The sequence below is a fragment of the Anas acuta genome, chromosome 2 (genome assembly GCF_963932015.1).
Source record: "Anas acuta chromosome 2, bAnaAcu1.1, whole genome shotgun sequence".
Taxonomy (NCBI): Eukaryota; Metazoa; Chordata; class Aves; order Anseriformes; family Anatidae; genus Anas; species Anas acuta.
The window spans coordinates 43,290,860-43,317,245 of record NC_088980.1 but is presented as its reverse complement, the minus strand read 5'-3'; the positions used below and the strand labels follow the sequence as shown (position 1 = coordinate 43,317,245).

At 41.8% G+C, this 26,386-nt stretch overlaps 1 protein-coding gene across 2 annotated transcripts in view; it reads left to right on the top strand.

The window, feature by feature from the left end:
* The first annotated feature begins 20,511 nt into the window (after positions 1-20,511).
* The window catches only part of OSBPL10 (oxysterol binding protein like 10), a 110,775-nt gene continuing 104,900 nt past the window's right edge, over positions 20,512-26,386 (top strand). Inside the window, exon 1 of one of the 2 annotated variants that reach the window (XM_068674459.1) lies at positions 20,512-20,945. In XM_068674459.1, the coding sequence (XP_068530560.1) occupies positions 20,608-20,945 (338 nt within the window). In that variant the 5' untranslated portion in view covers positions 20,512-20,607. The remainder of the gene's footprint in view (positions 20,946-26,386) is intronic. The other variant, XM_068674458.1, reaches the window with a different exon arrangement.

Here is a 26,386-nt window from a genome sequence, read left to right as displayed (position 1 = left end):
TAGTGCATGTCAGGAAGTAGATGGTTTGGTATTTTAACCTATCATTCCATTACAGGAGAAAAAAGGGAAGATTGACATAGAAAGCAAAGATGCATTTTGGACACGGGAGAAAGCAATAAACAATGAGATCACTGCTAGGTTCTTGACCTAGCAGTTTTCCTCTATTTAAGTGGCATCTTGGTCCAATGTCTATGGAGATAGATCCATTCTTTTCTTCATTGCTTTATTTGACCTTAAACATGGTGATAAAAAACATAGCATGGGTTAAGCATCCGTTGAGAAGAACAAAAATAACAATAATAGAGCAATATTATTGTTGTCTGAGATTCCCTGGTTGCATGTTCTAGACTACATATATGCAGAGTCAACTGCACTTGTATTTTAATCTATTAATCTGTTTTAACTGTTCTAGATATTGTAGGATGTTTGTTCCTCTTTTCTAGGAAGTTCTCTATTTGTCTGACATCCACGCGTTTATCAAAACCTGACAAGCTCCTTTCAAAACTCAGTACCCAGAGATAATAAGATATGTCAGTGCTAATCTACAACTGCAAAGAGTCCTGCACAAAGCAGAAACATCTGGCAACAGGAAAATACAGGGATGCTACAATAGTTTAAAATATTTAGCTTTATTTGCAAATTTCTGAAAACATTCCTGATTACCTAGTCAGAAAAAGTTCCATTTAATATGCTGTATCATCTCATAGGTTATTGTACAAAAGTTTTCTTATTATACATCTAAAAGCAGTAAATAACAGTTTCATTTAATTTTGTTTTCAGTGTTCTGTATAAAAGATAAAATTCTGATTTATATTTAATTAGGTAATTATTGGACTGGAATACATTAAGGTCTTGAAACACACCTTGAGTTAATCTAAATTCTCCTGCTGATTTTGTAGGGATTTCTTTTGCATACAGGCTATTTTGTAAGTGTGGGACTAACAAAACTGTGACTTGCTCAGTAGTATATACTCATTAGCTTAACTTTGGATATGGATTAGGTAGCACAGGTCAGCCTGTCCTAGGAGATGACCTCAAAGGGAAGAAAGCTGAGATATGACAACTCGTATTTTCATAGGACATCTCAGTTTCTAACACTTCTTTAAGAAGGATACGAGTATGAGGTTCTTGACTGGTTTCAAAATAGAAGTAACTGCATAGTAGAATTAAGAAAGAGCTTTGCATGTCCCACAGTCTCTGACTTCTTTGAAGGAAATAGATTTAGCCTTTTTTTTATTATTCCCAGTGACTGCAGGGTAGCTTAAAATTGCTCCTAAAAAGAAATGCACATTAAAGCCAGGAAAAGAGGCACAAACACTTTTACTTTCCTCCCAACTTAGGTTTCCTTTGCTTCATCAACTCCACCATCAATTCCCCCTCATCCTTTACTTCATGTAGCCTGTTTTGCTGCCTCTTATCTGTGCTTATTTTGTCAGCTCTCCTTTATCCTAATTCAAGTATTTCTCATTTATGCCTCTTCTCACCTCAGACTTCCCAGCACTACTCTGCTTTGGTTGACTATTCTGCATTTTTAAGGATAAAAGTTAATGAGGAAAGGAAGGGTTTTTGAGGGCTAAAAGCCATTTTAATTTTCCTCGTGAAAAATACATACACAAGGTTTCAAACTGGAGAATTTTCTCTGCTTTTTCCAGCTTAAGCATTTGTGGAACAAATGTCTTAGCCCACAGTGTAGGAAGTAAATGTCTCACTAAACAATTTACTGCTATTAGATTTGTATTCTGGAATATGCCATCTATATATGAGACAGAATTATGTGGGCTCAGGGCAATACACCACACTGATTTGGGGAAATGCAGGTGTTTGCTGGGTTAGTGTTCCTTCCTTGCAGTCTCTAGGCAGTGGACTATTCTTAGAATAGAATGGGTTGTCATCACTCTGCCCTATAAATAAACGGTATTAAAAGATATTCCTAAAAAAGAAAACAGAACAAACAAACAAACAAAAAAGTTTTTTGTTTTTTTTTTTTTTTTTACATATAGGGAGATTTTTTTCTCTTTCATTTTGAAGTGCAGATGGCATCAAGTTACTTCCATCTTCCATTCTTACAGTCGGACGAGCCTTCATCTCATTTTACTCACTGAACCCTTCTGAAGGCATGCAGGGAATGCTTTCTTTCTAACCTTTCCTCTACAAAGCAAACAATAACAAAGAACTTTATCTTTGGAAGCTAGGAGAATGGTGATAGTGGAAGAATGTAGGGCTGTTTAAAGAGATCAACTGGCAAAGCATAGATCAGTGTCTCTGATACGACCCTCATGCTAGACACTAACTAGTACCTCCTTCTAGTGCTTCTTGTAGCTTTGTCCCACTCTCATCACTGAGTCGTGCTTTGCAGAGAACTCTTGCTTGCATAGTTGCTCTGCCTCCACACAATGTCGTGACTGGGTCTCTTGCAAAACTATAAAGCCCATGACTGTGCAGCCCCAGCCCACAGAACTGTACTCCTATAGCTACACAGCGTTCTTATCAAGCACATACAGAGTGCAATTGAAGATTAGAAGAGAATTGAATTTATTTACTGTTTATCCCTATTTTCCATGGAATTCTACATAACATTTTTGCAAAGTTATCAGTCCAGAAGGGTTTGGACCATGTGTCAACTTTCTCCTGCGTTCTGTTGACTGCAAAGGGATTACAGCAAAAAAGCAAAACCAAACACACACTGAAATTAAAATCTGGATCTTTAGATAAACTGTCCTGGCTAGTGTCCATGTTACATAACTGTTCTCAGCTAGGAACAAAAAGAATACCATTTTTTTTTTTCCGTGTATGCACCATTATTCTCAGGGAGTGCTGCAATTAGGAAAATTCTGCTTTATCCTGGGTGGGCTGGTTTGTCCATAATTCAGCTGATGCTTTGTCCAATCATCTGGAATCAGTATAGATCACTTACAGTCTCTCTGCTGTTTTCCAGTGACTTTTACAACACCTAGAATGAATTTTCATCAGTTCATAGCTGTACTTACAGTTTGAAAAGGTTTTGGAAAAGTGGCCCGAAATTTTGAGGAAAACTAGATGTGAAGTATAGAATTTCCAAAATAAAATTGGGACAGTAAAGGTGGCTCTATTAACATAGTACTGATATAGGTATGTATTCCTTCATCTCTACCTGTATGTCAGAAATTCAGTCTTAGAATAGAATCATAGAATAGAATACCCTGAGTTGGAAGGGACCCTTAAGGATCATCAAGTCCAACTCTTATACAGTTTCAAGGAAACATCCACATCAAGTTACTGTAGAAAGATACGGTGACTGATTTTTAGAAATAATTATGCCCCACAATTACTGCTGGATCAAGGATATGCTTAGCTGGTGCTCTCATCAGATGTGTCCGAAAGTCAGTTTGTTACTGCTTAATAGCTTTTAATTGACCTAGACCTTGAAGTACTGTATGTAGTTCTATAATTGATTTTTTGTTTCATTCAAATTTGATGAAATCATTTGTCATTTTCACTATGTAAACATTGTGAAACAACAAACAATTTGAAGTCACTGTGAAACAGTCAATGCAAAGTGGTAAACTCAGGAAGTAACTATCGGTTCATTTCAAGAAAGTGAAAGCCTCAGTGTGGTATGGGTTTGTGAGCATTTGATGTAGCGAGCAGAGGATGAAATACAAGAGAAGGGTACTCTATTTTCAAATGTTCAAATGGAAATGCATAACTAAAAAGGGTTTATATCATATTATGCCTAAACTGCTGTCAGGACCCTCAGTGAGCTCCTAGGTCATTGCCTTGACCAACCTGTAACCTGCCTGAGGTCCCTGCTATTTGTTACCTGACAGCTGAAGGTAGAAGTGTTTTTCTACACTAGTTGTAAAAGCTGTAATCAGAAAGATTTATTGAAAATTAACTTCTGGCAAAGCAAAGGCATTATTATTATTAATTTCTTTTTAGCTACAAGGATGCATCTGTGCTGATCCTGCATAGCTGAGAGCAGAAATAAACCTAACAACAGCCCAAAGATCAGCTGCACAGAAAGGCAATTTATTTGTGTTTCTGTCTGACTTCACTCATTTTGGCACCTGCAGAGCCAATTTATTTGAGTAAAGTTATGCAGGATCAGGGACTAAGGCTATAAGAAGTAACGATTAATGCATGAGTCACTCATATAAGGAAGGTATGTACAAAGGGCATATTCCAGATTGTGAAACCAGTAAAGATTCAAAGCGAAAACATTTTCTTATTCCCTTGTCCTAGAACTGAGGCAAATTGTGTTATTATGCGAGATGTATTAAAAATAATTCAGGTAGGATAAATAAAACCTATATTTATAATGTTATATATTAAAAATACACTATTCTGTCTTCTACCTTCTGTCTTCATCCTTCTATCTGTATTGAAGAGACCCTCATTCTCCTCGTGCTGACTTTGTGCTTTGAGCACAGATATTGCCATGTGCTCGTCTGCTTTGTAAGTGGCCACCACATATACTACAGGAGGGGCTGCCTGTACCTCAGCTTATGACTGTAAGACTGCAGAGCGGACGGTTGTGTGGTTTTGCAGGGCCATTTTGGGTGATACAGTGAGGTGTGGGGTGACAATGCAGCTTAGAACACTTTGAGGGGAAGATTCTCATGGGGGTAGGGTTGGGCAGAAGAGAGGCACCGATGGAGATACTGTACTATCGTATAATTTCTTCTGGCAAGGGTTGAGAAACCTGAGTACCAGTTCCAGCACCATTAAGTCTTCGTCCTGCTGTCCTTAATAAAGATGCTACCAATAAGGCAGGGAAGTGTGCCTGTGATATCTATGGACTATAACAAAAGTTAGTCAAAAGTAGCTCCCTTGAGGTCAATCTGAACCATAGTAATAGCAGCAGAACTAATTAAGATAGGTCAGAGACAGCCTATCCAGCTCAGCTTGCCAAGGATCTCACACCACATTCATGTAGGAGATACTTTCCTGCGTTAAGGAGAGCAAGAGCTCGGAGGAGAAGAGGATTGACCTCTACTAGCAGCCTGAAGAAACTGAAAACCAGCAGACTAAGCCATAGTGGCTTTCAAAAACGTCGACAGAAAGCTGAATGATCAAAGTCACGTAGCTGCTAGGAAATCTGTTGAGTAGGAAGCATGGAGCCATGCTGATCTCCAGCAGCGACTTAAGGAGCGATTTGATAAAGCAGCAGTAATTATGACATCTTTCCTGTGTTCAGCCTTTTTCTAGACAGGTGCTAATGAGTGATTCTACAAAGGTTTAATAACGCATGTTTCTGGACATCAGATCATTATCTAAGCTTCAGAGTATTGCAGCTGGAGTTTCTAGCGAGATGTTTTCTATAAACGCTGCTTGCTAGGTTTTTCCATGCATAGGGCCTCAGGCTGGAGGGGAGGTCTAGCACAGCATGCTAGTTGCATGCCTCTGGTCACCTTTAGTGAGATGCAATCTTATTTCTCACCAGCAGTGGGCTGCTTTTGCCTTGCTGCTTCCATTTGTGCTGTTCCACTGCCGTGCATCAGAAAACAATGCAAGTTGTGCAATCCACACGCGTGCAAAGCCACTGAGTGTGACAATCTCGGTGACCTCTGTTTACAGTCTAGCAGGGCCAGCAGCATCCAAACCCTGTTATCAGCATACCAAACCGGCAAGGAATGTCCCATGTGGAGCTGATCTGCCTCAGCTAGTTTTTAACTCAAGGGCGTAGGGCTGTATTTATCTCAGCTGCAGAGGATGAGGACTCCCACGAGGGTGTTGCAACTTGCAGTTTTGTTATTCCATGGCAGAGTCTATGCATATGAACTCCCTGAATATCAACACCTAGGACAAATTTAGCATCTGTAGTAACTCTGACTAATTTCAATGTTTTTGTTTAGATGGAAATCATACACTTGCCAGAAATTGTGAAGGACCAGGAGGTGGTGAAACAGCTTTCAAAATTGGCAGCTAGCCAGCTCTAGTGCCTATGTGATAGGGCCTGGGTATATAAACTATAGCTTTTCAGGGTGCTTAACATCATTTGTTTCAAAGAAAAAATAATTGATGCCCAGCAGTATCCTGATTTGCAAGCACAGAAATATTTTTCTATTAAACTTTACTGCCAGCTAGCAAAGCTCAGTTAGCCCGCAGTGGTCCAGTCAAGCTCAGTAAAGCAGAATAGACTCCCGAATGCAACTTTGCAACAGGAAAACAATATTAATCAGTAAAGAATGACTTTCACTGGAGATTAATTTATTATGCTGTGAACGAGGAAGCTTTTTTGACACTAGAGGGTGTTTTTGTTTCCTGACCACAAAACCTGCCCCATGCAGCTGAAGCTCAAACACATGGGAACTTTGTTGCTCTACAGAGTTTATATGCAAACTGACTGAGCAAAAGGCCAAGATGAGGACAAAGGAGGCATTAGACTGAATGCTTCTAAACAAAAAGTGGCACTAAATGAAGTTCTGATGGCCAGCTAACCCCAATTTTCATTGTAATTTTTAAAAATGACTAAATGATTTAAATTAATCTCCCACCCTGAACCTACTTTGGGTCTCTTCCCTTTGTGTCTAAGTAAGACATGCATGTTCTTCATAGCAAAACCAAGAATCTGTAGTTTATTGATAACTTAATTGGTTTTAGCAGCTATCTTAGGTTCCTTTTCACCAGAAGCTTTTTCAAAAGAGTTCTGAGTTCTGAATTCCTGAGTGATGCCTCAGTTGGTTACCTCGGTGTGGGAAAAGCAACAGGAAAAAATCTCTCTGTAATTTTTTAGAAAAATAAGGATGAATCATGGTGATGTCAACAATTTCATCACTGGTTTTGCTTTTCTTTAATTTGTGTAAAAAAAAAACCAACCACCACAAACTTCATACTTCATAACGCTTCTGTGTATTAACGTGGTTTTCAGACTTAAAAAATGTTCTGGAGTCTGAAGTATTCATCCCTACTGCTTGTGCAAATTGTTTGCCTTGGATAGGGTTGTGCAGCCTTAAGAGATGGGAATATAAGATGCAATCACGGAATCACCTAGGTTGGAAGAGACCTCCAAGAGCACCGAGTCCAACCTCTGACCTAACACCAACCAGTCCTCCACTAACCCACATCACTGAGCTCTACATCTAAATGTCTTTTAAAGATCACAAGGGATGGTGACTTAACCACTTCCCTGGGCAGCCTGTTCCAATGCCCAACAACCCTTTTGGTAAAGTTCTTCCTAATATCCAACCTAAACCTGGCTCCCCTGGGATATTTGGCTTGCCAGAGAGAAAGGCTGCCCCTCAGCCACAGGGACTGCTCTGCACTTCACATCCTGTCCCCTGGGTTTATTTTAAACACTGTTTTTTAGGTAATTTCAGTCTATTCTTTATGGAAAAGAAGAGAAGCAAGGTGCATCTTCAGCCCTAATTCCCATGTGCTGCAAGTGAAGAATTTCTTCCTCACATCACATCTGCCCCAAATCTCCCCTCCATTTGTTCAAAGCCCTTATTCCTGGTTCTGTGGCTACACTTCCTGATCGAGTCCCTCTCCAGCTTTCTTCTAGGCCACTTTTATGGGTAAGGTTAGGTGGCAAAAAAGCCAGACCTAGCAAATTGCAGCCTTATCTACCTTGTTCCACAGAATGTACAATCTGAGTTGTGTGGGATATACCAGTCAGAGCTTTTAGACTGTTTGCAGAGGACTGCTTTGGATTGACTGTTTCCAGATAAAGCCTGCCATTACTTATCCAGGCACAGAAAGCTTTAAACCTATTGCCATTATCAGTAGGAAATATTGATCCCAATCTTCATACAATTAGAAAATAGTAAAGGAATATATACAAAAGAATAACATTTGCTTTTTTTTTTTTTTTTTTTTTCAATGGAAAAAAAAAGCAACTATTTTTTTTCCCAACTATTTTTGCATGCTAAATATTTGATACAAATAGCTTTCTCTAGTGAGGGCTTGTATAAGATCAGTGTGAAGGACTGAAACAGCTAAACACCAGGAAACTTCTCCAGCCTCCTGAAGTTGAGAAAATAGCCTCTGTGTGCTCAAGCAAATAAACAAGAAGCAAAAAACATATCCACACGACTGTGTACAACAGTGAATGCATGCCTAGAGATAGTTCCAGGCAAGTCAGCCATCTCCAAAGGAACGTATTTAATAAAACCTAATTGCTATAAAAACCAAAACGTAGTTCAACAGGAGATCATGGAAAATCGAAGCAACACGACAAAGGACCAGTTGTATTCTATAACTATCACGGATTCAAAAGATAAAACAACATTTGGAGCTTAAAAGAACTGCATGGTGTAGGCAAAATAATGTATTGCTATTATTTTTACTCTCAAGCTCTCTCCTTCACAGTTTAGCAGTAAGTAGCTTTGAAACATTAGGAATAAAACCCAGTAAATATCAATAGATAGCCATCAGTAAGTATCAGTAAATATTAGCAGATACTGCTTAGTAGGAGAGTTTTAATTTTGAATACACACAAGGGATAAATCCACTTTTATTTAAATACATCCACTCGGAGGGTCAACAACATGTCACAAACTACCGTCTCTAAAAGCCTATCTGGCTTTTATGTAAAGGAGAGCCTCTCAACTGTTTGATAGCCTAATTTGTATTAATTTGGTTAAAGAGGAAAATTCTTACAATTATTAACATGAAGAGACGATCCTCCCCCTAATTATCCCCTTCTGTAAACTTGTCTCCTCTGCTCTGATATTCTTGTTTATACCTAATTCATAATAATGGATACCAGGACAGTATAAAACCCATTTAAATTGAAGAATGGATTAATGTAGTAGAAGACAATGCCTCTTATAATTTTCATTTATTTCCCAACTGCTGTTAAACTTGGTGCATCTTCTAGAATAAACATTATCAATTCTCCTGGAGATACAGACTCTCATATTTGCTGCTGCTAAAGATGATGCACTGTCCTTCTTTTTCTGCGCACCCATAAACTCGATTGCATGACTAATTAATCTGCTGCAATAACAGTGAGCTTAATAATGTAGTTTATGGCTTTGCTTTCAAGTTTGCAAGAGTATTTGTTTAAAAGTTTTTAATTGTTTGGAGTCTTGGCCTTGAAGGCAGCAAAATGTGCATAACTCGTTTATGTTTTGACCATTCAAAATTCATCATCAGTAATCCAATTACAAGTCTTCTGAAGTGTGTAAATCGTCCAAATTATAATGAAATGGAAAATTGACTTTGTAGTCATTAATTAGTACATTAACTGAGCATACTCATCCACCTTTAAACCTTCAAGATTTTGTTAGAGTATTGGAATAAATAAAAATGTGATTTAGCCTTTTCTCAAAGAGGGAAGGGAAATAGATGACCTTTTGAGGATAAGCTACTGCAGATGTATCTGGAAGGTTTTGAGAACATGTTCAGTGAAGAAAAATCCTTAGCATCAGCCACGTTCCCTGAGCACTACTTCCCTTTGAGGAAATAAAACAGGTTCCCTTTTAAACTATTTGCTGAGCTCTTTGTAACACATGCCTAACTGTGATTTTTCCTATAATGGTTAAATGTATTTGCTTTTTTGTTCTTCCGTTTCCTCTGTGACTCCCAAAGTAACACACTCAGGCTCTCTTCCCATGCTATATTAGGCCAAGGAGAACTTTCCTAGAGGCATGAAACACAAAGTGCTTGAACTTCTCCACCTCTGATCTATACTCTGCCACGACTTCTACATTCTCTGAGATGTCTTCATACTGCCCTGAATTATTTTACTTTGCCTCTGAGTGCAGCCAGTTAGTAAGACCACGGATGTTAGTTACTTTTAATTCAGAAGCTGGGCCTTTTTATCTTTTGATACTGTTAGAATTTATGGAAATATAACCTAAATGAGATATTATGTCAGTGAGAAAAGCTTACCACTGTGAGATCTGGGTTATACTGTTTATCTTCCATTATCAGTGGTGTTTTATTAGAAACTGCAGTTCTGGCAATGCATTAGGTTTTAGCTGGGTGCTGATGTACAAAGCAAAACATTTCCCATTTGCTTTCTAGCTGATAGTCCATTCATCTCCTGGTACAACTCCTGCGAGGAATTAATCAGACTTAATGAGGCTCTCATCACCTTCTTTTGATGTTGTGCACTCTGCTAACACAGGAAACCTTTGCAAAATGACACAATGTATTGGAGTTCTTTTGCTTCTCTTTATACATACATTTTGTGACATGTTTTCCTAGATCATGTTGGCTCTCACAGACTGTAAGGGTTCTTGTGTTCTGCTGGACTTCAGTTTTGAGCTTTGTATTCCTCATTACCCTGTGGATGTGAGCTGATAGCCAAGTTGTCCTTTCTACTGGCATTTTGAATTTTCAGTCATGTCTGCAGTATTTAGACTGCCATCCATCTGCCAGAAACCTTCTTCTGGACTGAGTAGATCTTGAACTAACTCTGCATATTGTGCCGAGATTTCAATCTAAATCTGCCAGTCTTTTCTGAAGCCTTTTAATTTTGTCCTAGATTTCAGTATTCCTTTTTCTTCATGAGAAAACAAAATTGATTCTTCAGTTTTCACTGAGCCACAGACACTTCTAACGTAGCCTAGTTAAAACCACATTTCTGTGTTTCATTTTATGGTGCAGCATTTGCACTTCTTATGTTTCTATACTGCAGTTTTTCTGCCTCCTTTGACTTATATTAACAGGAGATGCCTAAACGTACTATCTATTTCAGCACCAGGCACCATAAAAAGGCGACCTTCTCAATGTCATTTTTTCTTCTGATGACACCTATTGCTTTTGCATTCACACTATAACACTGTTTGAACTTTCTTTCATTGTCTGCTGCATTTCTAGAGAGTGAGAGCTGTAATTGAGCCTTTAGGATATGTATTTTAATTTTATTTCGAATGTTATGCAACATTAAGTAAACTCTGGGACACAAGATGCGTAGCACAGAGAGACTACGTTAAGTGCTTTGATTCCAGCTGGGCCTGAATTTCGTGATCTTCTCTATTATATAGCAGAAATTTCTCAGAGGCAGGGTTGTTCACAAAGGGTGCCACTAATAGTACACAGAATGCAGGGGAAGTTCAGAAACCACTGAAACAGGAAGGTACATCCTTCCTGGTCAGTCCTTCCACATGTGTATTCCTGGGAAGCCAAGAGCAGCATTAGCGAGAGGAAAATATCTTCATTCTCTCAGGGAGAAATACCATTTGTAGAGTGCTACGGGTTGTAAATGTTCTACCTTGGTCCTACGTTACAAATGGGTTTTCATCCTTTTTATTGTTATTTTTGAAACGGATCCTTTATACTTCTTGCTGTTTATTTCTGCCTCCCTGGTTCAGGTTGAAGCAAACTGCTCTTGGCCAAGGAAAAAGAAGTTGATAACATGACTTGAACTGAAATGGAGAATTTTCCTGAGAAAGAGGGTGATGTGAGATTATTTCTCCCACCTATCCTTCACTTTTATTTTGTTCTTTTGGCAAGACCAAAGCCTGAGGACCTGTACTGCACTTAAACAACTTCATAGGATTTCTACTTTTGAGAACGATGCTAATTATACACTAAGGAAACATTAGGAAAAAAAAAAAAAAAGTGGAAAGAAATTGCTTCGTGTATTCCTTCCCTTATTTATTAATAAAGAAGGCCATTAGTACCTCTGAATAAATGAACACAGTTCCTATCCTCTGTGAAGAAAATTACTTGAGCAGAAGGAATGCATCAGAAGTGTTATGCATAAAATTTGGGTACGTGGGAGTGGCATTTTCCCTCACAACTACTGAACAGAAGACTAATAACCTCAAAACCTATGGCATCACTTTACTTTTATGTAGAGAAAGCTTTTTGTGTTGTTCCTTAAATCCTTCTCTTTTCGTATATGATGGCTTGGGTTGGCTTGTTAGATCCACTTCCTTTTGTAGCATTTTCCTAAGATTTAGATTACCTCAAAATGCTTGGTTATTGCTGCCTGTGGTTGACAACCTCTGCCTTGTTTCTGCTGCGCTGCATCACCAAGCAACATCCTTTCTCCTTCTATAAGAGAGTGAGAAAGCCCTGTGGTTAAGTCAGGAGACTTGTCTTTTATTTCTTCCTCATTTCTAAATGTCCTGCCAGTGGAGTGCTAGGATTTTGACACGTGTGGTTTATGTGCAGCTTCTGAAGCCTGTGCCTAACCTAGCCTTTTTTGGCAAACTCCCCATTACACTCTTAGGCTGACACTGGAGCAGCTCCACCTCTGCTGGGAATTCTGAAGTAGACATTTTCTGCTGTTGCTATTAAAGTGTTGTCTAAACTTGGTTAGAACAGATCTAGCTGGCAAAAGAAGGCAGCAGCAACTGCCAAAGACCTTGCTGGTGCTCCAAACGTGGTGCGACAGTACTCACTGTTGGTAGGAGAGAAAAAGGCAAAAAGTCTTTCAAACCGTTCGTTTCTTGTCTTTGTTTCTTCCCATGAACCCTGTTTTCCCCTGTCATAACAGAGTTCTATGCCCTTCTCTACTAAAACCAATATTAATTTGATTTCTGACATGAACGAATCTTGGATCAGATTAAATCCATATTATGAGGGCTATGTTTTCCCATAATAAGACCCTATTCCACTTTATAAAGTGCACCTTGTGTATGAATTTATTTATAGTTTTTAGATGATTATTTTGTTCAGGCATCTTCTAAAAAGAAAAAGAGCTGCATGATCTTTTGAAGACTCTTCTTGGTCTATTAGATAGTTTAACTAAAAACTCAGATCTTTTCCATTTGCTTTTCATGAGGTGTTTTGAAAATTATGTGGAGAACTGAGAGAATTATTGAATCTGACATCACATTAAGTGAAGCCTAATTTGGACGGGGCACTCAGTTCTTAGGAGTTCGTGGACTCTTCAGAGCTTTGTTCCATTGTTTGTTCAGATTTTTAACTCCTGTGGCAGTTTGAAAAAACTTGTGGGAAGATTGTTTTTTTTAGAGATCCAGTGCCTGTCTTGTCATTTAGGGGCTGACCTCTCCTGACCGGGATTTTAAGATGCCACAGAATCAGTCCCTGTATTTTTCCCTAATAGGACAGTAAGATTAGACATTTCTTCTTCAATTCCACTTGAAGAAGATGTCAGAAAAAATTAAAACAAATTTGTCCGATCTTTTGTGTTATGCTATAAAGAAGGAAGAAAATCCTCTGTGTGCAAGTCTTTGGTTTCCTCCTCTTTTTGTCATTTCAGGTTGTTAGTGCCTGGAATCTGTTTTATATCAGCTTTCATAGCTTTAATGCTGTCACATTTTTTGCAAGCATAGCCCTATTTTTGGGCTGTAACAGAGTCACTGTAGTACGGGGAAGCTTATGATTGACTGAAGCTGGCAGAGCTGAGGTTAGAACGTCTGGATTTGTGACACTGCAGCTAAGGAGTGCCCGTCCTCAGCATCCTCTAGGAAAAATACCAAGGTCAGGAAAAGCTAAACTGAAAAAAAATGGCAGTTTCCTGACCTTTCAGTTTGTGTGTTCTAAAAAAAATAACATTTGTTTCTACCTTTGAAATCGAGTCAAATGCTCTCATATCAAGCCACGTATGAATGTACATTCAGTTTTGCAGCGTAAGCTCTCAAAAGTCAAAGATCAAAGCTGACAGCTGGGTTTTAGAAACCAGAGAGACAGAATCATAACTCAGCTCTTTGCATATTTGAGGTTGTCTCCACTGGATACTCCTGTCAAGGCTGTGTGATATGAGAGCAAGCATTACAAGCAAATTCATGGGAGGAGGGGGAGAAAAAAAAAAAAGCAAAGCTCTCTCTTTCTTTCCAGCAACCAGAAGAGGACTGGATAAATGACCATGTCAGGCTTTTATAAACTTCAGTTTCTAGTAATCAGTGATGATAACAGTCAATTCTATGCTGTGGGGTCCTGCTGATGTTGCCTATCTGTTAAACCGGCGTTGAACCTGCAGACTGCAAAAGATTTAGCTCAGCACTTGCACTAATTAGGTAATATGCAGCATGAGCCTTTTTTTTAAAAAAAAATAATAAATAAAAAAGATCTTATTTTTTGTAATATGTAAAAAATGTTTGGTTTTCACAAGCTATTATCATTTGGCTGTTTTCAGATAAATTAAAATCACTCAGTGGTGAACACTGGCAAACAAACTGTTGTCCCTAGCTGGGGATAATTGCAGCCATCATATGTTCCGGAGTTAATCAAAATGTAACCCCAAAGACTATAAATCCCCAAACTGTAAAAAACAAAACCAAAAACAAAACCAGTTTTTACTGCCTTTTTACTGCCTTTTACATTCTTACTCAACTGGTTTTATTCGTGAGAGGTAAAATTTAGAACTAAATGGCTAAATATATTTCAGTAGCTTATTGAATTTATAAGAGATTTATTTTGATGACAAAAAACTGTTAAAATGTAGGTATGGGAATTCGCTCGAATGTTCTTCCATTTTGTATTAACATTACTCATACAAAGTAGGCCTTAATCTTGACAATCTGCCCAACTTCTAAAACATTGTTATGAAAAAGGGACTGAAACTTATGCTTGTTTTAATACAAAGTTCAGCAGTTTCAGAAAGTGTTTCAAATACATTCTGTCTTTTGGCATGCCTGTGCATTTCCATCACGCGTATTGAACTGCCTACCAGTATTTCTCCTGCAGATTTGTAGGTTAAAAAGGAGACAATCATGTTGCATCCAAAACTTGTATTTTTTTTCCCCAATTAGGTTTCTGTAGATGAAACTGCTTGCAGAATGGAGTCAGAAATTAGTAACATAAAGTACTTTCTGCATAAGTAGTTTTAGAAAGTTTTAACTTAAATTTTCTCCCCTTTTCACTGCCAAAAAATCTGAACGTTCATGTTCTTCATCTCTAGTGCATAGTTTGTTCCTGTTTTTTTAATCCGTCATGCCATTGTGAGGTGGATTCTAACACGACCTAGACAACACTTTTAAGGATGTTGTGAGTAAAATGCAGCTCTGCTGTGGGTGAATAAGAGGTTTAGAGACTGGTTCAATTCGAATGAGACTGTTCTTCAGCTATAAGATGCTGCATGCTATTATCAAATAATGATATTGTTGTTGTTGGAATGTGAGATCAAAGCGCAAGCTGCATAAGCTAGCATTGTATTATCCGTCAGTACACACTCTGTAACATGACTGCTCTATAGAAATACTTTTAAAACCCAAAAAACAGTTTTGCAAATTAGGTGTAGGATTACGGGTGCACAGCTATTTTCATTTAGAAGGTCGATGGACAATAAGCTGGGTGATTTTACAATGATACAGCACCATGCCTTATGAGTAATAAGTGCTGAAGTCTGACAGATTCCACTGGAACCAAAAAAGGGTACAAAAAGAGCTTGAGTACTAGTCTGAGATGTGATAGAGGGAAGCAGCACTGAATAGACTCCGTCTGATCTTAAATCTGAACTTGACCCTTAGTGGACCAGTGTATTTGTCAAATCCCTAAATGTTTAACTATACAGCTGAAAAAACGGCAGATAGAAATGCCTGCACCGTGTTAACATTTCATAAATCAACATTTATCTGTAATTCCGCAACAAACTGAAAAGGAGTTCATTTATCTAGAAGGTCATGCTCAATAATCTCCGTGTTTTCTCCAGAACGTGGTGTATGAAAGAATCTATTTAAAGAACTGTATTTGTCACTACTTCGAACAACTGTTCAAACATTAGTTGGCACAGAATAAGGCTGTTCCCACTAGCTAAAACACACAGTAAATATAGTGTCAGTGATATTTACACTCACCCTATTTCTCTGTGCCCTCGCTTCCTACTTGTTTCCAGTTGCAGTACGAAGTGTTGACTCTATGCAGACAATCCCTTACATCATGGTTATAGCACAGGGCACTTCCTTCTGCACATTTGATGACATCTGATACAAACATACATAATACCAATGGATATTCTCTCCACCTGACCACCCCAAACTTTGTATTCCAGCAGCTCACAGACAGTTCAATCAGGTTTTGTTTCAACTGGTCTAACCTGCAAATTACAGAGCAGTGCACCCTAGGTGAGTAAACAAGCTATCACAAGTCTAGCTGTGGCAGCACGAACCTCCATCCAAATGAATTTGTGATGTGTTGTGGCAGAGTGAATTACACTGCACTCAGGTCTGTGTTTCCCAGACTAGATTGTTTCTGGCAGCCAAGGCAGTTTGGGTATTTTTGCCATATGCCATGTCCTTTTTGACTGTTTCCCTGTCACCAGCTTGAACCTCAGTGAGAACTGGGGGATGGTTCTGTCGGTGGAGGAGAAACTTGGATGAGAAGCTGCTGACAACAGGACAAAGTGTGGCAAAGAAGCATGTTTAGCACACGCTGCAGGCTTACGGGCACCAGGGAGGGAGGATAAAGTGCATACTGATGCAGTAAAGCTAATGGTAAAGTTGGCAGACTGCAAAGTTAATGGTAGCTTCTCTGTGTTCTTGAAATCCTCAGGTCAGAAGCGTTTTACTCATGGACGGCATGCTGGTTAAATCTCAGTGAAACCATTAGGTAAGGTAGAACACAATAATTGTATTACGACTCCGTCCTGTGCAATGAAAAGGGGCAGACTAGAGGGGTCGCTGCTTCTTGTAGACCTTCAAAAGTCGAGTTATGTGTGGGAACGGATCTGAGGAAGGACGAGAGAACATGCTGCTGCTGCACGCTGTTCCCACCTGCTGCATGCGTGCCAGCTGCACTCACTCTGGGGCAGTTGCTGTGGACAGCTGGGGAAGTTTAAGTGAGAGCAGCCTTGGCACAGCTGTGACTGCTATAAACTAAACTTTAGGGATTGTGTCTGAATGATTCCAGTGCTGACAGACATAGGCAGGGGTGATAGAGGTGCACGGTGGTATGGTTTTGCCCTAAGTGTTGCTTACAATTTAGTGACATGTGGCTTGAGTCTCTAAAGCTCATGGAAAATGATGCAATGTCTCATGAGAACTCTGTAGGGCAAGGAGGAGGTGGTAAAACTGAGCCAACCTTGTGTCATTTCCATGGAATAGGTTCAATGCTTGAATGTAGACCAGGCAAAACTAGTTTCGGTAGACCCTGTTGTTACAGCAGAACGTGTAGATCCCCTGCCCAAGCTGATTATGATTGTTAGAAGTTGTGTGGAAATCTGGTGGGGAGGAAGGGGAAGAGGTAGAAAAGGAACGTGGAAAGTAATTATAGAAAACTATTTGTTAGGGGAGCATTAAAAAGGTATAGAAACCCCAAACATGATGACCAGGAAACAGAAAGCAGCAAATGGGCTGTGAGATGGCCTTGTTCTGCAAGCTAAAACTCTGTGGCTTAGCAAAGGATCGCAGAATGGGAAAACTTCTCTGTTTCCCAGTAAGGGAAAACAGAGATGAATGTGTTATCTTAGCAGATGTTTTACTTTCTAAAAGGTGGGATAAATAATGAGCAATGTTGCTTCTTTGGGTACTTGAAAGAGGCAAAATTTTGGCTTGGCCACAGAGTGGAAGTAACATCCTAAAGGAGGACAGTACAGTAGTGGATGTGTTACCTTGGAAACAGTGAGAGCCTTCATTAGGCAGGTCTCTGTTAATAAATAGTTAATTAAGAATACTGGTAATGAAGCATATGTCATGCAGTATTACATCAGACGAAGTCAGTGCATGTTACTGGGAAGTCTAGCTCTACTGGTACAGACAATTAGCTAGTAAAGAAAAACCAACGAAAAAGAACAGGTTCAGTCATTCTGGAGAACATTAATGACTTTAAAAAAATGAGGATAGGGGTTCACTGGTATCAAGATTGCCATGAAAGGTTGTCCAGCTCCATTAGATCACAACAGTATGCACATACTGGGAAGGAAAAGAGATGTGGAGGTTGGTTGTAATATAGTCCCGTGCTTAAATGCAATGCAAAAGCAGCGTAAAATGCCAACGTTTGAATCAAAAGGACCTTTGGTTAACCAAGGGGAAGGAATCCTTAGTATCTGAATTATAGGTCAAACCAAAGCTCTGTCTAGTCCAGTGCCTTATTCCTTCCCCTAGTAGGTGCTTAGAGAAGGATCAAGAGCAGGGCAAGTGTTATTTCGTCAATAGAGTAAACACTCCTCAAAACATCAGAAGTTTAGGGGCTTTCTGATCTTCAAATACCTCCAAAACACTTTGGTCAACATTGTTTAAACATACTTCAAAAACGGTTGTCAAATTGCTCTTTTAATTTTTCTAGACTTTTGGCATCCAAAACCGTCTTGTAATGAGTTTCACAATTACAAACCATGTGAAAATGTATTTTCTTGTGCCTATTTTAAACCAGCTGCCCTGTAGTTCTTGTTTTGTGGGAAACGGTGAAAAATCATTCCTGTTAACCTGAATACCATTTTGCACACTGGTTGTCTCTTTTCCAACTGAAAACCCTGTTGAGTTAGTTCTCTTGCTGTACAAAAGCTGAGGTTTATACCTTTTCTCTCTCATTCTGCCCTTTTTGAAGGAATATTATTAACGCAGAGCATACAGGCACTGGGTGTACTTTTTATACATTTATATAGCCGCATGCTGATATTTCTGTTTTCCTAATGAGCTCATCACAGCTGTTTGCTTGATTACCCTTGAACATGGAGATGGGTTTTTCAGCGGACTGTTTAAAATGACTCCAAGATGTCTTTCCTGAGAGGCCTTAGCTAATTTATAGATCATCATTATGCATGTGTAGTAAAAGCTTTTTTTTCACCATGTCTGTACTTCGTTTTTTTAGAAACATTGAGTTTCAGTTGCCATTTTATGAGCAAATTAGTCACCAGTTTGAGATCCTTCTGCTGTTTTTTTTTGGAGTTGGCTCTTTTTTTAACTATAAATGAATGCAGGAATTGTGATTTAGGAAGATGCTGAGTAAAGTACATCCCAACTCAGGGTAGCGTTTTCCCTCCTTTTGAAAAATGGCCATTTAGTACTCAGTTTTGTTTTCCATCTGTTAACTAGTTGGTGATCTGGAAAAGGACCTTCTATGCTATCGCATCACAGTAATGTGATAGCAGCAGTGCAGAGTGGTTTGAGATTTTGCAGAAATCTCTTGAGGACACAATCTACTTAGAGCCTGGTGTCCCATCCGTTGCAAAAACTCCCTAATGGCCACACCATTGTTATTTGAGTTTTATTGTATAGAACGATAAAAAAAGGTTTCTCTATAACTTTATGAGGAAGCTTCTTTTCCTGACATAATTCTCTTAGGATAAATCCTATGGAAGGCAGAAAATGATCATTCTTTGTAATATAGAACATAAACACAATGTACTGAGGTGGTTGGTGGGAGACTGTGGTGGTGGCACTGTTATTTCACTAAAGCTTTTGTTCCACTGTTCTGGGCTGTAGCTGTAACTGATTATGAGGGAAAATGAAAGCATTTCATGCTTATCTCCAGAGCAGGGTGTGAGTTTTCCAAAAGAGCACACCTCGTTCATTCCAATGTCTTCTGAAAACTGTGGTCATCAAAGTAATGGAGCTGAGCCTCCTGAGAATCAGGATTTTCAGACTGTGGTCAGGGAGTTTCTGTCCGTAGTAAACAATGACCAGGGAATTTTACATGTACATCTTAAGTAATAGCTCTGACTTGGAAAATTGCTCACAAGTATTTTCTGTTTTAAAGAATAACTAAGTTCATAATCTTTGTCTGTGCTGCAGGAGATGTACATTAAACGCTCCCCCAATGAATACTAAATTACAATTCAGATTTCCAGACGGTAGTGCCTTGGTATTTAGCTACAACATGAGAAGTTTAACTACCCAAAATTCAGGATCCAGTTGCCCAACATTGCCACTACCCAACCACAACACATATGGTGGGATTTTCTGGGGAGAAAACTGGGAGAATCTTAAGTTAAGGAGCTATCTCGTCTGTGCTGGTTTATGTGGGGAACTGAGGCCTCTGTGAGGAGACTGAGTGTGAATTTGGATGGTTTGAGTATCTTCAGAGGTGCAGAACATAGGAGAGCACCTGATGTTTGGTACACTCCGAAAATCTCTAGTACATGGCAAAACTTTTCAGGAGGTTAAAGCGGAGGAGTGAAGCTTGGTTCGCATTTGGTGAGAGACTCGCTGAGCGCCTCCGTAGTTCAGGTCTCCAGTTGTAAAATGTCAGCAAGAATATCTATGCATCTGGCACGCTGTGGTGACAGATGTTTCCACAACACCAAGGCACTGGGCTGGTGCAGCAGGGCCAGCTGCAGGCTCGATGTGAAGGCACGCAACCCCACAGCGTGCACCTGGCTCCACTCCGCTTCTCCGAGCGCCCTTCAACGACAGAGCCTCCATCCACAGGCAAGGTGACTTAACCCTTAACTTTTTATTTAGGTGAAGAGTGGGTGAGGACAGGACTAGGTCGAGCCACAACCCCTCAGCACCTCCTCACCCTGTGCCCACCCCCCCCCAAGGCCGCCTCAGGCCGTGCGAGCGCGGCCATCTCCAGGCCGCCCCCCGCCGCCCCCCGCACGAAGATGGCGGCCGGGGGGGGGGGGGGGGGGAAGGGGGGGAGGCCGGGTCCGCGGCCTCCCGGCTCTTTGGTGCGGGGCCAAGCGCCGCCACCACCGCCCAACCGCCTGGGGCACCTCGCGGGGAGGCGGCGCGGCCGTTCCCCCTCGGCCGGCCCTGCCCTGCCCGTCCCTGCCCGGCCCCTTCTCCCTCGGGCGCCGCCCCTCTCCGCGCCGCCCGTGAGTCAGGGCTTTGGCGGGCGGCAGCCGCGGCCGCTCCGGGCTCGGAGGCTCCGCCGCGGGGCTCCATGGAGAAGGCGGCGGCGGTGGTGGGCGAAGGAGGAGGTGGAGGAGGAGGTGGTGGAGGAGGAGGAGGCAGCAACAGCAGCAGCCGCAGCAGCAGCCGCCCCACCTCGGCGGGCTCCTCGCCCTCCTCCTCCTCCGCCAGCCGCGGGCTGCCCGGCCGGGCGGCGGCCGCGGGGAGGCTGGATGGAGCCGGGGGCACCGGCGGGGGAGGCAGCCCCGGCTCGGCAGCGGCCAGCCCGGCGGGAGCGCAGGCGCCCGGCGGCGGAGGGAGGAGACGGGAGCCGGTGCTGGAAGGGACGCTGAGCAAATACACCAACCTCCTGCAGGGCTGGCAGAGCAGGTAAAGCGCCCGCACCGGCCCGACGCCCCTAAGATGGCTCCTCCGTGCCCTCACGGCTCCTCCCTGCCCCTCGGGACGGGCTCCTGGGGGCTCCTCAGTGCCCTCCCTGCTCCTCGGTGCTCCCCTTCCCTCCTTTGGCTTCTCCTCCTCGTTCCTGCAGAGCGCCCGGCCGTGAGGAGTGGCCGGGGGCCGGGGGGGGCTCGCTGCGTGTCGCCCCTGTCACGGCTCCCGCTGTATTTCTGCCCCACGAAGTTCCCATCTGGGAAGTTACCCGGTGTAACCAACGCTTGTGACTGTTGTTACGGGTGTTTTTTTTTCTTGCTGCAGGGTGGGACGTTGAGGAAGCGGTTACCTGTGTGCTCAGGGTGCGCTCTCCTCTGTCGCGATGCCCTTCGCGTTGGACGGGCCCTCCTTTGCCTTGACCCGCTGTGGTGGGTGTGGGCAGGCTGCTGGGCATCCCCGCAAATCCTGGGGAAGGTCTGGTTGCAAATGTGGTGCCTCAGCACCACGCAGGGACACGGCCAGACCAGAGTTAGTGCTGTGCTGGGGTCTCTTGAGACCGAGAGAGAAGATTTCATATTAGTGCTTTACTTCTTTGTCTTACTGGATGGTTGAGGATATAAATCTCAACTTTTTAACATAAGGCATCCCTGTTATGGTTCTGAGGAGAAACAGCTGCTCTAGAGAGAACATTTGCAGGACCAGCCCCAAGCCTTTAAGAAACGAGAAACTTAAAAACCCGCTGTTGCTTGTATGAAGTGATTGCCAGCAGTCAGGACATAGGAACGGCACTGTCTGCGGTGTGCTGACAGTGATTTTAAAGCCTTTGTAAGTGACAGAATTAAATTGCCCAGATGCCGGGGATGCTATGATGCTGACTCGCGTGGTGCTAAATCAGCGTAGGAGCTCTGCAGCGAGACTTTGGGAAGTTTCAGGAGCTGATCTAACTCCGTACACCGGAGGCCCTCCACAGGTATGCGTACTACGAGTGATAACGAACGTGTCAGGTACGATATGGACAGGCACTTGCCTCCGTAAAACCAGGCTGCTTCAGTGTAGGCACAGAGAAGGCCCTCGACTGTCCCTTGGTTACTGCTGCGCTGTGGTGGATTCCTGCTGGACTTCCCGCCCTGCAGGTGGGCTCCTCTGTGTTCATTTATGCAGTCCTCCCGTTGTTCTGTTTGTTTTTTAAGCGCATTTTGATATTAAAATGCCTAACTGAAAATTAAAAGCCCCCTTCATTTTTTTTTCTCCTTAGTACCTCTGTTTCTTTTTGTAGAAACAGTAACTCTGTCTAATCACATGAGTGGTTTTAAAGGTCAATTTCAGGTAGTCTGATGAAATTGCAAAATAAAGGCCTTTTCTTATAAATTTTTGTGTCTGGAACTGCCTGTCTGCTGTTTTCAGGCATCGTTTACCAATGATTAGGTCTCTGATAAAGCAGAGTTTAAAATAATGTGTGTAATCTACATCCGTCTGAGAAACTTTTATCTGAAAACGTTGTAGAAAAGAGAGAAACGGCATGTAAACAGTTCCACCATAGCACTTGGAAATTAATACTGTTTTTCTCTTAGTGGTCTTCTTATCATGCTGCTGTATAATGCTCTGTCGATTGCCAATTTTATTTTGTGTTACTCTGGCCATTTGAGCAAGTGGTTTATGATGATACAGAGCTCTTGTGCTAAGTAACTTTGCTGGCTTGTTAGCTTGTTGGTCCCTCTGTGTATCTGGTGCTTGGGATGGGGAGTCTGATAGGAATTCTAAACAAAACAGTTGCAAGTTAGAGGTTACAAAAGTTGGTTTTATTACAAGGTGCAATAAATAAGGAGCCATGCATGGGTTAGTGGGTGATTTTCTCTTTGCCCTTTCTGTGGATCAGGGCTCAGCCTGTAAGATTTGGTCACCGATTTCGTGGCTGGCACGTGCAAAGCGATCAAGAGTGCGTGTGTTGCTGAGTGATTGTACAAATTAGTTCTGAGTTTACTTCATCTGGAAAAACACAAGATTGTTTAACCTCGTGATCAATACAGCCAGATGGCGTGGATAGAAACAAAATGGAAAAATAAAGTGGAAACTGTTCATGGATTTGGAATGTTCTTTGAAGGGCCTTAGCCATTAGTCTAAATAATTCAAATGTATTTAATGTTAGTTTCTGCCATGAGGTATTGAAGTAGAAAGGCTTTCCAAATTTATCCAGCACTTACTGTGCAGAGTAAACTTTAAAATGCTAAAGAAGTTCTTAGCTTCTCATTTGAACTGTAATAAATTAGTGTCACTTTTTTATCAATTGTTTTTTACAGGAGTGTGCAAGATATTCTTATTTTGGATGAGGTGACCAAGTAAGAATATTGAAGTATTACACTGCAGTGATAAGCAGGAACTGAAGGCCTCAAATTTAGTCAATCTTGAGAGTTTCATTACTTTTTATTTTAAGAATTTTTGAGGGTTTGATGTCTACTACTAAATACATCTATTTGTTCTGTTGTAGCAGGTTCAGGAACAGCTTGATTTGGAAGTGAGTGAGGTGGTTTTTCCCCCTAAAGCAAGCAGAAGGAAAAGATGTTTGTTTGTTTGTTTGTTTTGAGGCAGTTTGTTGCAAAGATATCAAGGGCATTTAAAGTGTCTCCACTGAAGTCTCTTTCTGTGGATTTTCCCAGGTGTGAATGTAAGGAGCAAAACTGAACCTAAAACACAGACACTTTGATGTGAGAACATTTGTGTCTGTTCTGAGACACTGGGGCATTTCGGGTCAGGACAGGTCAGTTTGCTGCAGAACTGTTGTTGGCAGCAGGGTTTTGGGTTCTGTGACCGTGGTACCCTGTTTGAGGATCAGTGTCTGCCTGGGAGAGATGGGATGCATTTCCCTGAACAGGGCAAAGGCATTTTTGGTGGTAGGATGGCTGACGTCCTAAGGAGGGCTTTAAACTAGGAAGGAGGTGTGGGAGAAGGTAACCAGCAGCCCGATGGAGGAGTGACACACAGGGCTGCTGAGCAAAGGGCATGGGGTGACGTGACAGGGAGGGATCACAGTGTGGGGATGAAGCAGAATCACCTCCAGCACTTGCAGGTTGGTTACCAAGGAAATGCCTACAAGGGAGCATTATGGAGAAATCCCCCAAATGCTCTGTAGGAACACGACACGCTGGGTTGCCTCTCTTAAGTGCTTGTACGTTAACACACAGCATGGGGAATAAACAAGATGAGTTAGAGACGTGTATTTTGCAAGGCTGTGATCTTTTTGGGATCATTGTGATACAGTGGGCTGGAGGGTTGAAATGGAAGGAGGAAGGCTGTTTAGGGAGGGCATTTGGGGGAGACGAGGAGCTGGTCGAGAGTTTATGGGTTAGGATTCAAGGGAAGACGGGGCTATGTGACATTATAGTGGGGGTCTGCCACAGGCCATGTAATGTGACCATGAAATGGTTGGATTCAAGATCCCCAGGGCAGCAAGCTCACAACCCTGGACTTCAGGAAAGCAGCCTTTGGCCCTTTCAAGGATCTGCTTGGTAGAGTACTACGGGACAAAGTACTATGGGCCCAAGAAAGCTGGTTTAATGTTCAGGCATTGCCTCCTTCAAGCTCAAGAGCAATGCATCCCAACAAAGAGGAAGTCAGGCAGAAACACCAGGAGGCCTGCATGGAAGAACGAGGAGCTCCTGGTCAAACTCAAACATGAAAGGAAAGCCTGTGGAGGGTCAGCTCAGAGGGCAGTGGTCAGTGGTGCCGAGTCTAGTTGGAGGCCAGTAACGAGCAGAGTACCCCAGGGGTCAGCAGTGGGTCCAGTCCTGTCCCAGTACAAGAGAGACCTGGATGTACTGGTGAGAGTCCGATAGAGGGCTACCAAGGCGATCAAAGGACCAGAGCACCTCTTCTGTGAGGACAGGACTTCGTGCTGGTGAAGAGGAGGCTTGGGAGGTTCTTAGTGCATAAATATCCAAAGGGAGGGTGCCATGGGGAGCCTGGCTCTTACCAGCAGTGCCCAGTGCTAGGACAAGAGAAAAGGGCCACAAACCGAACACAGGAGGTTCCCTCTGAACACCAGGAAGCCGTTTTGTACGGTGTGGGTGACAGGGTGGTGGCACAGGCTGCCCAGAGAGGCTGTGGGATCTCCCTCCTCGGAGAGCTTCAAAAATCCTTCCTACCTCAGCCATTCTGTGATTTATTCTTTTTATTTTTTCTTTCTTTCTATGAAATTTTAACCAAATATATTCTCGGAATTGACGTCCTGTTACAAACCATTTCTATTGAGATTTACGTGTTCTGTATCTACGGGTGAGCGGCAGTCGGTGTTACAAATGGGAGTGGTGTGATTTTAATGGGCAAGCATGTCTCTGTAGGATTGTTTCGTGTTATTTGGAACCTGTTTTGCATGAGTTAATTTGATACTCATGAAATACGGGCTGCCTGTGGCATCGTTATCCTGTAATTTACTGGATCAGTAGTGTTGTGTGAAATTCACGTGTGGTCTGCTGCCTGCTCCCTGCTTTCTCCTTGGAAGTGTTTTCGGTACTTGTTTGTAGGGTTTTGTCCTACAAGCACGTGTAAGCCCCTGGATCATGCGCCTTTGGGGGGGGCTTAAATTTGGATTTGTAACAACAACAAATGGAGCCCCAGCTGATGGATATTGCTTTTGCTTTTCTGAGTTGAACTGCTCTGTGTAGATTATTCTGTAGGCCAAGTGTGTAAAGCATTACTTTCGCCCGTCCCCATTTCCTATCTCAGTTAAGGAACACATTGTGTTACTGATCCACATGAAACACACCCGATATGCATTATGTGCGTGGCTACCACCACAACTTTTGGGGATCGGCTTCTTTGTAACTCAACAAAAGGTGTTTTTTGGTCAAATTGAGGTGTTGTTGTACTCACACTCTCTTTAGTGGACTCAGCAATGTTGCGGTGTGGTCTCTTTGCTTGTTTGGTGGCAGAGAACGGTTTCAATCTGATAGCCACCACAGAAAGGCCCTTCCTTATTTCCATTGTCCCAAATAGCAGCATGCTGCCAGAAGAACCAGCAGGCTCTGCTCCCTGTTGTATTTTAGGGGCTGACTTCTTGGCTCCCAGAGCTTACACTTCTCTCTTTGCAGCTCTTATGGGAGGGAGTCATCTAAATATGGCAACAAAAGATGTCAACACTGTTTTATCCTATACTGCCTACAAAAATCTGCCTTTCCTTTGTCTTTTAAAATTTTTATTATTTTCATATATATATTATAGAGAAAGCGATTGAAATGTCATCATTTATTCCCCCCCAAAGAGGATAGAAACTCATTAAAATCTTCCTCTCTTCTATTCTGAATTAGCTATTACACCTTTTGCAGAGTTTTGGGATTGACACATCTATTTGTGGTGTTTTGGGACAGCTAACACCTTTTGCAGTTTTAATTCCCTTGACAGAAGTGCAGAGCTGGACAGAAAAACAAATGGAAACAGGGAGGAAG